The 14,068-nt window shown below is 49.2% G+C and overlaps 6 protein-coding genes across 6 annotated transcripts; 2 read left to right on the top strand and 4 right to left on the bottom strand.

The window, feature by feature from the left end:
* Positions 1 to 1,311: 1,311 nt before the first annotated feature.
* Positions 1,312 to 2,130, top strand: CNBE5400 (hypothetical protein; the record flags this gene model as incomplete). The annotated part of the gene is made up of 2 exons (XM_769971.1): positions 1,312 to 1,330; positions 1,421 to 2,130. 2 exons carry the CDS (start codon positions 1,312 to 1,314, stop codon positions 2,128 to 2,130), a joined length of 729 nt encoding a protein of 242 aa, XP_775064.1.
* A 1,224-nt stretch (positions 2,131 to 3,354) lies between these two features.
* On the bottom strand, positions 3,355 to 3,933 carry CNBE5390 (hypothetical protein; the record flags this gene model as incomplete). The annotated part of the gene is made up of 1 exon (XM_769970.1): positions 3,355 to 3,933. One exon carries the CDS (start codon positions 3,931 to 3,933, stop codon positions 3,355 to 3,357), a length of 579 nt encoding a protein of 192 aa, XP_775063.1.
* A 1,032-nt stretch (positions 3,934 to 4,965) lies between these two features.
* Positions 4,966 to 6,509, bottom strand: CNBE5380 (hypothetical protein; the record flags this gene model as incomplete). The annotated part of the gene is made up of 6 exons (XM_769969.1): positions 4,966 to 5,041; positions 5,087 to 5,607; positions 5,666 to 5,800; positions 5,865 to 5,867; positions 5,921 to 5,968; positions 6,033 to 6,509. The coding sequence occupies 6 exons, from the start codon at positions 6,507 to 6,509 to the stop codon at positions 4,966 to 4,968; spliced, it is 1,260 nt and encodes a 419-aa protein (XP_775062.1).
* Positions 6,510 to 7,194: 685 nt separating this feature from the next.
* CNBE5370 (hypothetical protein) lies at positions 7,195 to 8,633 on the bottom strand (the record flags this gene model as incomplete). Its single annotated transcript, XM_769968.1, has 6 exons — positions 7,195 to 7,429; positions 7,493 to 7,575; positions 7,636 to 7,950; positions 8,040 to 8,334; positions 8,405 to 8,523; positions 8,574 to 8,633. The coding sequence occupies 6 exons, from the start codon at positions 8,631 to 8,633 to the stop codon at positions 7,195 to 7,197; spliced, it is 1,107 nt and encodes a 368-aa protein (XP_775061.1).
* A 1,203-nt stretch (positions 8,634 to 9,836) lies between these two features.
* CNBE5360 (hypothetical protein) lies at positions 9,837 to 11,166 on the bottom strand (the record flags this gene model as incomplete). Its single annotated transcript, XM_769967.1, has 6 exons — positions 9,837 to 9,971; positions 10,022 to 10,195; positions 10,244 to 10,546; positions 10,602 to 10,669; positions 10,691 to 10,877; positions 10,927 to 11,166. The coding sequence occupies 6 exons, from the start codon at positions 11,164 to 11,166 to the stop codon at positions 9,837 to 9,839; spliced, it is 1,107 nt and encodes a 368-aa protein (XP_775060.1).
* Positions 11,167 to 11,696: 530 nt separating this feature from the next.
* On the top strand, positions 11,697 to 13,458 carry CNBE5350 (hypothetical protein; the record flags this gene model as incomplete). The annotated part of the gene is made up of 6 exons (XM_769966.1): positions 11,697 to 11,963; positions 12,012 to 12,149; positions 12,199 to 12,285; positions 12,325 to 12,466; positions 12,505 to 13,379; positions 13,432 to 13,458. 6 exons carry the CDS (start codon positions 11,697 to 11,699, stop codon positions 13,456 to 13,458), a joined length of 1,536 nt encoding a protein of 511 aa, XP_775059.1.
* Between the last annotated feature and the right edge of the window lie 610 nt (positions 13,459 to 14,068).

The raw sequence follows: 14,068 nt of genomic DNA, 5'->3' as shown, positions 1-14,068 counted from the left end.
TAACCCCCTAACCCCCTAACCCCCTAACCCCCTAACCCCCTAACCCCCTAACCCCTAAGCATGAACTCGTAGGGGATGGGAATTAGGGTTGAACAAATAGGGGATCCAGCGTCAAACAAATAGGGAATCCCGCGTCGAACAAATAGGTGATTCGGCGTCGAACAAATAGGGGTTCCAGCGTCGAACAAATAGGGGATCCAGCAGCAGTAGATTATGTAAGCGCGATCTCACCCAATGTGGCAGTACTCATTTCGCTGGTCTGAGGGGATATTCACTGAGCGATCGCTTGTATCCGTTATGCATGCATACAAATAAACATCACCAGTCGATAGAGCACCCTTCGTTTGCCCTAGACGCATAGTCAGTAGACCCTTAGGCATTGGAAAGTGATCCAGTTAGCATTGACACAACATATATGGATGGCCCAAAAAAAACCAAAAAAAGTCGCCCACCAAAAAAAAGGTTCCGTCCCCACCATACGACACAATATGACCCCTCCCTCTTTCGAGACGCCGTGTGTATGCATCCACTAATGGATTCCTCGAGATAATTGTACCGTTCGAACCGGGAGATCGAACGCTTTCGCCCCTTACCCCGCCGTACAGTCGGGGAATGCGATGTCATGCCAGGGAAATCGATTGGTGAGCCAGGTGAAAATTTCGGCGTTTTCCCTGAATTTTTCTATGGGGACTGTTTTCCCTGGCGCGCCAGGAGGCAGTTCCTTAGGTTAGGGGATTGTCGAAAACAGCATGAACTCGTAGGGGATGGGCATTAGGGTTGAACAAATAGGGGATTTAGCGTCAAACAAATAGGGGATCCCGCGTCGAACAAATAGGGGATTCGGCGTCGAACAAATAGGAGTTCCAGCGTCGAACAAATAGGGGATCCAGCAGCAGTAGATTATGTAAGCGTGATCTCACCCAATGTGGCAGTACTCATTTCGCTGGCCTGAGGGGATATTCACTGAGCGATCGGTTGTATCCGTTATGCATGCATAAAAATAAACATCACCAGTCGATAGAGCATCCTTTGTTTGCCCTAGACGCATAGTCAGTAGACCCTTAGGCATTGGAAAGTGATCCAGTTAGCATTGACAGAACATATATGGATGGCCCAAAAAAAACCAAAAAAAGTCGCCCACCAAAAAAAAGGTTCCGTCCCCACCATACGACCCAATATGACCCCTCCCTCTTTCGAGAGGCCGTGTGTATGCATCCACTAATGGATTCCTCGAGATAATTGTACCGTTCGAACCGGGAGATCGAACGCTTTCTCCCCTTACCCCGCCGTACAGTCGGGGAATGCGATGTCATGCCAGGGAAATCGATTGGTGAGCCAGGTGAAAATTTCGGCGTTTTCCCTGAATTTTTCTATGGGGACTGATTTCCCTGGCGCGCCAGGAGGGAGTTCCTTAGGTTAGGCTTGAATGATCCTGGACGCAAAAGACTCATTGAAAATGCATCTGGGATCGGCAAGCGCTGGCTCAACGTCGTCCCCTACTTCCAGCCGCTGCGACTTTCCAACCAAGAGGTCGCCACAGGTCTCCATGACCGGACTCTGGTTGGATCCTCGTTGGCAATCTGCTCCTTCTGCGGTTCCGACTCCCCTCTCGGCCACGACGAGCTCTGCCGCTCCCGAAACTCCTGGGCTCAACGCCGCCACGACTCTATCAACAGAATCATTCACCGTGGCCTGCAGAGCGTCGAGGGGGCAGTGGTCTCGATCGAGCCGAGGACTCTCGAGGGGCAGAGGCGGAACGACTTGAGGGTGAGGGGCAGGTGTGGGCTCCACGCGACCGATTACGACCTCAAGGTCTATTGCCTCAATGATCGGGATGCCAGGAGTACCACGAGCGCAAAACCGGCTGCCAGCTCTCTCACCAACCACGTCCTGAACCGGTGTCTCTCCTGGCTCGACAAGGTCAGCGAAAACGCCACCAGGAAGGCACCAGCGACCCACTCTGGGCTGTTCAAGGCAGTGGTGATGTCGACCGGTGGAATAGTGAGCAGGGAAACAGCGGATGAGATGCGAAGATGGAGGAGGGAGATGGGACCGATGGCGTTCGAGGGGATGATGAAGAAAATCAGTCTGGAACTGGTTAGAGCGAGGGCTAGGACGTTCGCGATGTGAGGAGGAAGGAGAGGATAAAGGAGTGATGGAAGAATGGGGGGAGACTGAAATAAAAATAAAAATAAAAATAGAAAATCAGTAAATACGAAACTTAGACACGAAATCAATAATCTAGAACGCTTTTCATGTATCCTCTTTCACCCAGAATGGGGGGAGACTGAAATAAAAATAAAAATAAAAATAGAAAATCAGTAAATACGAAACTTAGACACGAAATCAATAATCTAGAACGCTTTTCATGTATCCTCTTTCACCCCCTAACCCATAGTGAGCAGGGAAACAGCGGATGAGATGCGAAGATGGAGGAGGGAGATGGGACCGATGGCGTTCGAGGGGATGATGAAGAAAATCAGTCTGGAACTGGTTAGAGCGAGGGCTAGGACGTTCGCGATGTGAGGAGGAAGGAGAGGATAAAGGAGTGATGGAAGAATGGGGGGAGACTGAAATAAAAATAAAAATAAAAATAGAAAATCAGTAAATACGAAACTTAGACACGAAATCAATAATCTAGAACGCTTTTCATGTATCCTCTTTCACACCCTACTCTGCCACCTGTCCTGCATATCCTCCCTTTCATCTGTCGCGTAGTTGAGCCAGCGTGGAGGGGTAGCCGAGTGAGAGTGAACGAGTTGGGTGTGATGAGTCGGATGTTGAGGAGTAGCGATGCTGAGGAGTAGCCGAGCAAATGCGTCGGGCGTTGAGGGATAGCCGAGTGTCGAGTGTAGAGTCGCTAGTGAGGAAAGCGAATTCGAATGGGGCATGCGGCGTGGGATGCAGTCGAGTCGGATGCAGTCGAGGGTGAACATTGAAAATGAGCCATCCTGTACAGTAGTTAGCGCTATGACAACCGTCAAGAGATAAACAGCCATGCTCACCATACAGACTATGATCCGTCAGCATTGTCTTTTGTCACGAGGATAAACATGGACGTTACTGCAAACTCCTCTCTATCCACACCCTATATTCTCCATCGCCAGCCTTTCCTTTCCATCTTGCCCACCCCTCTCACCATCCTGCTTTCGACACCGTCTGCTCTTTTGGCGTCCTTCCGCACTCTGTTATCCTTTCCCTTCCGGCTGTTTGACTATCGACAACAGTCAGCGAGAGTGACACTCAGAGCAACGGCGACAAACGAATCAGCAACTCACAGCCTGTACAGCGTACTATATCTCCAGCATCCACCGCCCTGCCCTCCGCCGTGTACTATACCTCCTCCTTGCCGTCTCATCCACACGCATCCAAATGTTGCTTGCTTGCGTCAAGAGTAGTCGTCAAGTCAGACGCAGCCAGACGCAGCCAGACGCAGCCAGCAGGGGTCACACATACGTCTCCAGTCGTCTCTGCGTGACACATCTCTGCTAGCTTTGCCTGGCTTTTGTCTGACAGGTGATAGGAGTAAGAGGGACAAGTACCAACGCTACTGTGAGTGCTTGTTGTACAACTCACCAATAAATGCCGCCATCCACACCAGTTGCCTCCCCAGTGGGCGCTGTACACAACCCAGGATCTCATCCTATGCTTCCCTTGAAATGCTTTGTTGATCAAATCGAGGTCGAGTCGAGGTGGAGCCGAATGCGGTCGGTGTTGTTTTTCAGATTCAGCGGACGGGTGACTTGTTGGTGTCACATGCGCATCCTTGCTCGCTTGGTTTGATGGCGATAAAAAAGGGAATGTCTGAATGGCTGGATGGATGGATGGATGGATGGATGGATGAATGGATGGATGATTGACGATTGAGAATGCAATTGAAACAGATGGACGGATGAGAATGCAATTGCAACACGTGACGTGACCGTCCGTCATAAGGTGGAGTAGAGGTCAATCTCCTTGGCTATTGGAAAGAGGAGAAATCTCATTAGCCACTGGGTCACGACGTAACATAGAATGGGAGCGTGCAGATCGTATTCCAAAATCAAACGCATTAGCCGCCAGGTTACAAGTTGAGATGCGCCGAGTCGGTTGGCCAAGTTGAAACGCGTGAAAATAACCATTTGTTTTCAAGGCGTTGCCCCATCACCATGTTACAATGTTTATCTGCCTATGCTTAGTACCGCTGTGTACAGGAGAACCCAAGCTAAAAATAGTTGTATGCATCCGAAACCGTACAAGTGATATCGCACGAGATCATGCCGCTTGCACGTTGAAAACAGGGCGCGAAACTGATTCCCCCATAGTGAACGCGCACTGGTCCACAGTGCGGGAGGTGGTTCCGAGCTGTTGGCTGAGGCGCGGAAGCGGAGCGTGCCGCCTCCCCATACAAACCGGCCCGCACTGTGGACGAGTGCGTGCCGTCCAAACCAAAAAAAAAGGCCCTTATGGGTTGACGCAAGGATGGTGCATCTCTCTTTTGAGATCACTTTGCCTCGGGATTCCTGCCAACTGACCGAATCAACCAGTGGGATTGATGTCCTCTTTAATCATCAAATCATCAAACAATCACCAGCACGCCCTATGGTCTCTCCTCTTTCGACATAAAACAGCCTTGCAAGCGGTAGAGGGCGTTCCCGCTAATCTGGCAAGTCCGATTCCCTCTCGTTGTTCACACTATTTGCTAATATACATTACAGCCGATGTCTTAAGAGCGGGCCAGCTGTTATTCGAATGTCGTCACTACATGCAGTTGGACAAAGTTAGTCTCTTCTCTCTCGCTGTATGTTATCGGCCTCTTCGTAAGTACGATTTTATCCCCTCTTGCTCGACTATGACTGACTTGTTTCTGCCTCCCAATATTATCCATCATTCCCTGCCTTGTTAGTGCTCTCACTTGTCTCTTGCCTGCACCACTTTATTCACCCTTCAACCAATGTTCACCAGCTGCCAATGTTCAGACAATGTTCAGACAATGTTCAGACATAAAACACACTTCACTCGCTCAATGGTGTGGGCCGACATGCAATGCATAGCTCCATAGCTTGTATTATACAACGACCACCACCATGTGAAAGAACAGACTCACCCATATCCCACCCTCTCCCACCGTGTATTCTCCCACCTGTCCCACCCTCTCCTGCTGCGTATTCTCCCACCTGTCCCACCCTCTCCTGCTGCGTATTCTCCCACCTGTCCCACCCTCTCCCACCGTGTATTCTCCCACCTGTCCCACCCTCTCCCACCGTGTACTCTGCCACCTGTCCTGCATATCCTTCCTTTCATCTGTCGCGTAGTTGAGCCAGCGTGGAGGGGTAGCCGAGTGAGAGTGAACGAGTTGGGTGTGATGAGTCGGATGTTGAGGAGTAGCGATGTTGAGGAGTAGCGATGTTGAGGAGTAGCCGAGCAAATGCGTCGGGCATTGAGGGATAGCCGAGTGTCGAGTGTAGAGTCGCTAGTGAGGAAAGCGAATTCGAATGGGGCATGCGGCGTGGGATGCAGTCGAGTCGGATGCAGTCGAGGGTGAACATTGAAAATGAGCCATCCTGTACAGTAGTTAGCGCTATGACAACCGTCAAGAGATAAACAGCCATGCTCACCATACACAGACTACGATCTGTCAGCATTGTCTTTTGTCACGAGGATAAACATGGACGTTACCGCAAACTCTCCATCCGCACCCTATATTCTCCATCGCCAGCCTTTCCATCTTGCCCACCCCTCTGACCACCTTGCTTTCGACACCGTCTGCTCTTTTGACATCCTTCCGCACTCTGTTATCCTTTCCCTTCCGGATGTTTGACTATCCACAACAGTCAGCGAGAGTAACACTCAGAGCAACGGCGACAAACGAATCAGCAACTCACAGTCTGTACAGCGTACTATATCTCCAGCATCCACCGCCCTGCCCTCCGCCATGTACCATACCTCCTCCCTGCTGTCTCATCCACACGCATCCAAATGTTGCTTGCTTGTGTCAAGAGTAGTCGTCAAGTCAGACGCAGCCAGACGCAGCCAGCAGGGGTCACACATACGTCTCCAGTCGTCTCTGCGTGACACATCTCTGCTAGCTTTGCCTGGCTTTTGTCTGACAGGTGATAGGAGTAAGAGGGACAAGTACCAACGCTACTGTGAGTGCTTGTTGTACAACTCACCAATAAATGCCGCCATCCACACCAGTTGCCTCCCCAGTGGGCGCTGTACACAACCCAGGATCTCATCCTATGCTTCCCTTGAAATGCTTTGTTGATCAAATCGAGGTCGAGTCGAGGTGGAGCCGAATGCGGTCGGTGTTGTTTTTCAGATTCAGCGGACGGGTGACTTGTTGGTGTCACATGCGCATCCTTGCTCGCTTGGTTTGATGGCGATAAAAAAGGGAATGTCTGAATGGCTGGATGGATGGATGGATGGATGGATGGATGAATGGATGGATGATTGACGATTGAGAATGCAATTGAAACAGATGGACGGATGAGAATGCAATTGCAACACGTGACGTGACCGTCCGTCATAAGGTGGAGTAGAGGTCAATCTCCTTGGCTATTGGAAAGAGGAGAAATCTCATTAGCCACTGGGTCACGACGTAACATAGAATGGGAGCGTGCAGATCGTATTCCAAAATCAAACGCATTAGCCGCCAGGTTACAAGTTGAGATGCGCCGAGTCGGTTGGCCAAGTTGAAACGCGTGAAAATAACCATTTGTTTTCAAGGCGTTGCCCCATCACCATGTTACAATGTTTATCTGCCTATGCTTAGTACCGCTGTGTACAGGAGAACCCAAGCTAAAAATAGTTGTATGCATCCGAAACCGTACAAGTGATATCGCACGAGATCATGCCGCTTGCACGTTGAAAACAGGGCGCGAAACTGATTCCCCCATAGTGAACGCGCACTGGTCCACAGTGCGGGAGGTGGTTGCGAGCCGTTGGCTGAGGCGCGGATGCGGAGAGTGCCGCCTCCCCATACAAACAGGCCCGCACTGTGGATGAGTGCGTGCCGTCCAAACCGAAGTACCACAAATTCTGCATGTTGCCGAAAATTGAAAACTGGTGCTGTAATTGAACGAAGAAAACGGTTTTTCGTTCGAGCGAGAAGTAAATATCATGCATATAACCCCACAAGAGATTCATCATATAAACCCAGCGTATAACTGCTTTGTAAGCGAGGATGGATCATCTATCAGTGTCGGAACGATTTTATTGGGCTGTGTCGACCAAAGCATTCATGATCATCTTGGTGAGGATGACATCCTGCTTTCCGTCCTGAACGGTGGTTGGAAATGCTTTGCCTTCGGTGATGGCAGCGTAAAACTCTAGAAGTGCGAGATTATAGAAGTCGACATAGGTAGATCGAACGTTCTCCTCAGAGAAGTCACCGTTTGGAAGTGATTTGTGAATTGTCATTTTGATTGGCAAAGCACGAATATAGGGACTATACGCAAATGTTAAAAGGTCAGCCAATCTACTGAATCTGCGAAACGCAGCATGTATTCACCTGTCATATGTGATTTTGATCCTAGAGTCTCCAGTGTAAACTTCAATATGGGCGTCAAAAAATCCGACATCATCTACCGCCATCTGTAGTCTCGGCTTAGCTTGACTGTCATTGGATCTCATTTGAGATGGGTTTCAACTCACTTCGTACAACGCGTTAAACTTGCCGTAGTCAAACAAAACTTGCCACCAGTTCGGTCGGAGGAGGTCACCATGCCTAGAGGCGACAAGTACCTTCTCGGGCAACCCAATTGCTTCCCGCATAGCAGAAAGAGCGTGGGAACTGAAAGCTGTAAGTATTTGCCATGAACCGATATTGGAGGGGTGGTCCGTGGCCTTGGAACCAAAGTTCTCTTCTAGATTATCCTTTGTTCGCTTCTTTAAATCGGCTACAGCTTCAGGGGGGTAGTCGGTGAACATCTTTTGGTACATGCCGGTCTGAGGAGTGAAGAATCGGTTCTACATAAATGCGGATGCAATCAGCGGTATCCGTGAAGGAGAGCCAACAAGCGATCATATTATAAACCGAAAAACAACAGTACACTCACATCGCCGATGATATCCCGGACCCGGACATACTTGATGTCTTTGCCAGCGATGGCTTCCTTGAATCGTGTGAATGCCGTAGCATACCGACGCATGTAGCCAACAAAGATAACCACATTGTTGCGGACTCTAGCCTCTTCTACCGCATCAGCTTCTTTAAGCGTTTGTACCATTGGTTTTTCCAGCATAACGTGCTTTCCGGCATCAGCGCACAGGATAGCCTGCTCTGCGTGGTACTGATCGGCGGTGCAGATGAACACTACGTTGACTGGCACAGATGACGCCAACATATCGGGTCTAAATAACAATTACGCATGAGGTCGGCGTCACTCCCGCGAGCAGATCTAATTGAACAGGTTGAACTTACACTGAGGAGAAGGTCTCGGTAATCCCAAATTTCGCACTACAATAATCCAAGGTTTGACGAGAGATATCAACCAAGGCGGTGACCTTGAACATGTGCGAGGCGATAATGAGGTTTGGGATCTGTGAATGCCGTCAGCTAGAACACAGAAGAGCTCGTCATCGATACTAACGTGGGTGACTTGTGCGATCTCTCCACATCCTACAACGGCAACATTGAATACTTTTCCCATTGCGACAAATATACTGGAACACAAGTAAGAGTAGTAAGAGTAGTAAGACCGGTAAAAGTAATAAAAGTAGTAAACGTAGTAAAATGAATAAGATTGGTGAACAAACGAGAATTATGAAGATATTATAACGAGTTGTGTTGGGTTATTTCAAGTAATTCAGTGGTGTTGTACCAAGATGAATAATTGAGAACGATGGGTACTAGAGTAAACTGGGAGACTTTGCCGTGTTTGATTATGTTTATACGTTTGGATATATTAAACTCCGCAATTTCTCCTGAAAAGACCCGCAAACGTATCAAACCTATATAAAAGATTCACCGTCCCAAGTGGCATGATGTCACCTAGACTTTCACCTATGGACGGTTACTTACAAACATTGTGCCTGTATCTGTTTGTTCCCCTGACACGAGGAAAGGCTCGATTTATTGTAGATCTTCTTTCCAGTTTTGGAGCAAGGCACACTGCCAATGCTGCAGGATGCAAGAGTCTAGTCATGTGGGCATGTTCAACCTACAGTATAAATGCCATAAGCCGCTATGTATGCTCGTGATGCAGAATTTGTATGGATGAATTATTCTGTACTACTGTCATGTCGGCGACGTCCACGAGCCTATACAACCGGCGGAATTGACCGAAACGCGTCGATCCCGATGAAAGGGTCTTAAAACGTTTGTTTAGAAGGTGATAAGTCAGTCTTCACCTGATGACGATGATGAGCAAGGTGTACGGGAAATTAACAGGAATTTCACATCAGCAGCTTAATTTCAAATGATCCCACCTCAATTTAAAAGCACGGAGATATATGTTGAACTCCTTTACATCACGTGTTTAACCAGGTTCCGTCCACAATATTGAATAATTAGCCAAATTATTAAATAACACGGACATGTATTGAATTCCTTCACATCACACATTCAACACACTTCGTCCATGCCCTGTCCTTCCACCGATATATGGGTATGATGGAAACGTCTATATCTCGTTCCACAAGTCACGCCCAATGCATATTTTGGTATCAGGATGATCCCAAGATAGAGAGATATCATACCGGAACCTAGACACCAAAACAATAATTTAGAAACGTCTGAATGTACTCTCTTTCACCCCCTGAGAGGTAGCTTCTTCCGCTAGATGCTTATTAAGAAGGAAGAGCGATCACTTCACAATCTCACAGTTACATCGGTACTACAAACATGTCTCTTACTACTCTTCCTCATCGTTCTCCTCGTCTTTAGGGTCGTATGTGGCTTGAATAGGCACTGAGGACAGAGCGGTGATACGGATAAAGTGACGACGGTGCGTCATGTTGTCGAGAACGGCGGAATGGATGATCACACGCTACAATACTGGTTTAGCGTAGTCAATGGGCCTGAAGGGATGCGACTTACCTGATCCCAGACGCAGACGTCGCCCTCTGACCATTTGTAACGAGCATGGAAATCCGCACCTAGCTTGACATGGTCAGAAAGGAATTTAAGCATGTTGTCGCTCTCTTCGTTGCGCAAGCCTTCGATGTAGGTCATCCTTTCCGGGTTGATGTAGAGCGATTTGGAGCCAGTGGCCTGTTCATTTCAATACAAACCCTCATCCAAAAACAATCAAGTGCTCACAGGATGTACGGTCACCAGAGGGTGCAAAGACTCGATCTCGTTACGTCGGGAAGCTCCTCCGACACGAGCTGCCTTAGCGGACATAACGGCAGACGAGTGGACTGCTTTCAGACCACAAACAAATTCCTTCATCTTTGGGCTAAGTCGATTGTACGCCTCGACCAGAGACCCGACAAGAGTATCGCCGCCAGAAGGTGCATCATGCTGCATGCAGCAGAAGAAGGTGATCCCTGGTGGCTGTCGCTCTTGGGTCTGGTCGATGTGCCAGATGGCGTTGGTGAGTCGGTTGGGCCACCAATGTTTCTGATGTCAAGATGTCAGTCTTAAGTAACGTCGAGAGTGGTGAACGGCGACGTACACGAACAGTATTGACCTTGTCCTGGTACACGACCGAGATTTCGGTCGATGTAGGGGGACGAGGCTGTACTTAGTGTTGGTGGAGCTGACCGTAGTAACGAGCCATCTCGAGTTTGCGCTCCATCGACGTGTCGCGATAGGTCTGCTTGACCTTGTCGTTGCTCGCAAAGAAAACGATACCCTTCCTGGCGGCAAGCAGGGCGAGCTGGTCTTGACCAGCCTTGTCAAGCGAAGCCAAGTCCAGTCCGGTGACTTTCACACCGATGAACGGGGTGATCTATTAAGAGCATCAGCCAAGCAATGGAGGAAAGATATGGAAGATGCACCTCTTCAACGGTCACATGGTCGTTGTAGAATACAGGTAGGGAGGGGTCGGCGTCCAGCGCCCTCTCGTGATAATCGAATGGTTCTGGGTCAGGAAACTTGTCGTTGGGGTCATTATAGGGATAGTACTCGGGATACTTGAGACCATCCTCCTGGACTCGGATCGTCTTGGTCTTATCCACTGCCTTGAAGCCCTTTGCCTCCCAGCTCACTCCAGGTGTCGTAGTCGCAGCAGGTGCCATGGTGATGTGATATTTGTGTATGTGGATAGGAATATGTTACGAGTAAAGGTTGTATAGAAAGTGAGAATGATAAGACGGCAATAAATGAGTGGCTTCGGGCTGCCTAAATACGGTAAGAGCGTTGCGGGCCGGAAAATCAACGGGTTCAGTCTGTCATTTGATTCCCGATGCGGAAGATAACCGGTCGATATGCATTGGAACAGCCCAGCCGGTCGCGTAACATAAGGTTCATCAACGACCCCTCGGCAAAAGTTTATCGCGGAACATGAACAAATCTGACCTTCCCACGCTGTCGTCTCTCTTCCCCTCGGAATTCCAACGGAGCTTAACCCTGGAAATCGAACCAAGTCGAGCCCTGAAGGGTTTATTGAGTCATGAGATACGATTGGACAGTTGTTTGGGCGAATAATGAAGCATTTGTTGTCTGGGCGGATTATGAAGCATTTGTGTTCTGGGTGAATTATGAAGCATTTAATAGGTCTGGAGGGACGTCCAGCTTCGTTCATCCCCAAGCGGCACAAAGAATCAACATGTCATTTTCCGAGAAAGATAACGAAAAGGTCCCCGTAGACTCATACCCTCCGGTCCGGGTCGTCTCTGCATCCGACAATGCCACACAACGTGTCGCTCGAGACATCGCCGCGGATCTTGTCGCTGAGCTCGATGCTGGTTTCGAAGTCACACCCGAGATGAAGAGGAGAGTCTTGAGGAAGATCGACTTCATCCTCTTGCCCCTCATCTCTTGCACAGCGACGTTGTCTTTCCTCGACAAGGTTTCGAACAACTACGCAAACAACGTAAATACATCTGTTGTCGCCTAGAGCTAGGAGGCTAATACGTCGCAGTATGGCCTCCAAGTTCGCTTGGGCATGCATGGTACTCAGTTCTCTTGGTCAGCATCGGTCTTTTACTTTGCCTTCCTTATCTGGCAGCCAGCCGTGTCTTACATGACCCAGCACTTCCCCCTCGGTAAGCTGGTCTCCGTGAGTGAGCTTTGTATAAAGCGGTACCCGATTGCTCACGGCCCAATAGATCAATTGCATCTGCTGGGGCCTGGTCCTGCTTGGGCAGGGCTTTGTCAAGAACTATGGAGGTTTCATGGTTCTCCGCTTCTTCCAGGTAAGAATTCTCCTAGTTGGAGTTTCGCTGACAGGGCAGGGTATCTTCGAAGCCTGCGTTCTGCCGTCTTTCCTCGTGATGTGTTCCATCTATTGGACTCGGGAGGAACAATCTTTCCGCTCGGCTTTCTGGTTCAACTCCTGTGCGGGGATCTTGGGCGGTCTGTTCGCCTATGCGATGGGTAAGTTTTAGTGAAACGCATGTAGCTGACCTCTTCAGGTCACTTCCATCCTGCACCAGGCTACAGCCTCTACCAGTACATTTACATTGTTTACGGGTCATTCACTACCGGCTGGGGCGTCATGCTGTTCTTCGCGCTTCCCGATTCCCCTGTCACGGCTTGGTTCTTTTCGCATGAAGAACGGCTCACGGCTGTCGCTCGAGTCAAAGGCAATAACACCGGCATGATCAACCGTCATTTTGACCGTTCCCAGATGTGGGAAGCCCTTCTCGATCCCAAGACTTGGTGGTTCTTCCTGTTCACTTTCGTGTGCAACATTCCCAACGGCGGTCTCAATGCTTTCTCCACGACCATCATCAAGGGCTTTGGATTTACAACCCTTGAAACTACCCTCATGTCAGTTCCTTGGGGCGTAGTGTGCACGCTTGGCAACGGCGTGATCGGTCTGTGTATCTCCTACACCGTGGGCAAACGATTGTTCTTGATGGCGTTCGCCATTATTCCACCCATGATCGGCACCGTCGTCATGTACACCATTCCTCACTCCAACAAAGCTCCATCGCTATTCGCCTACTACATTACCGGTTTCTACAATGCGCCTTACGTCATGTCGTTGGCGCTTATGGCCTCGAACACCGCCGGTACCACGAAGAAGAGCGTCACCAGCGCGATCATATGGATGTCCTATTGCGGTGGTAATATCGCCGGGCCGTTCTTCTACCGAAGCAAGGATGCACCGGCATATCAGTTCGGCACCGCCGCTCTGCTCACCTGCTTTTCTCTGCAGGTTGTGCTTGCCCTTTTGTTCCGTGTCTACCTCCTGCACCTTAACCGTCAGAAAGAGCTCGCATTCGAGCCCAGCGAGCACGATGAGAGCGCACAGCATGCTTTCGCGGATCTCACAGACAAGCAGGTAAGCGATATCATAGATTGTCAGATATCGCCCTTGGCTGACAACCGTGCAGAATACCGACTTCAGGTACACCTATTAAGTATATACTGGAGTAAGATAGCGTTGTATGGATAAACAGGTGCGTGTGTGATGAACTCTGGGTTGTCGCTCTCAGCTGATCAAGGCGTAGAAGCCCGACTTCAACCCTTCAACATTGGATCAAAAACGAAAGTGTAAAATGGTGAATTGTCGAGTTGTCTGATACGGACTTTCTTGGTTGTGAACGGTTGTAAAACGTCGTGAAGTTAGTGATTATGGATGCATTCGTTATATCCTATGATGTTCACCAGCTACAAGTACGAAAAGGCACCTGAACAGGAGTTCGCTATTGACAGCAATGGGAGATCTGGTTCTTAAAATGGCATGGTGTAGTACGAGGCAGAATGTGGAGGATTATTGGGCAACCCGTAGGATCGCCACCAAACCTTCCTACGTGTGCCCGTCGGTTATGTTCTGCTGCTAAGTTCCCCTGGAGCTAGCGGAAGGAGTTTGAAATAGTTGGTAGTTGTGTGAAGAGAGGATAAGTCTTAATCAAATAAGGCTGAGAGTTAAGGGAGAATAAATGGCATGTTGGTAACAAAGTCTGTCTACTCGGTATTATATACCTCTTCTATCCGTGCCCGTCCAGCGGACTCGCATTATGAACGATA

This window comes from Cryptococcus neoformans, chromosome 5 (genome assembly GCF_000149385.1).
Source record: "Cryptococcus neoformans var. neoformans B-3501A chromosome 5, whole genome shotgun sequence".
Classification (NCBI taxonomy): Eukaryota; Fungi; Basidiomycota; class Tremellomycetes; order Tremellales; family Cryptococcaceae; genus Cryptococcus; species Cryptococcus deneoformans.
The sequence above is the reverse complement of the archived record's forward strand: the minus strand, read 5'-3'. Positions and strand labels throughout refer to the sequence as shown.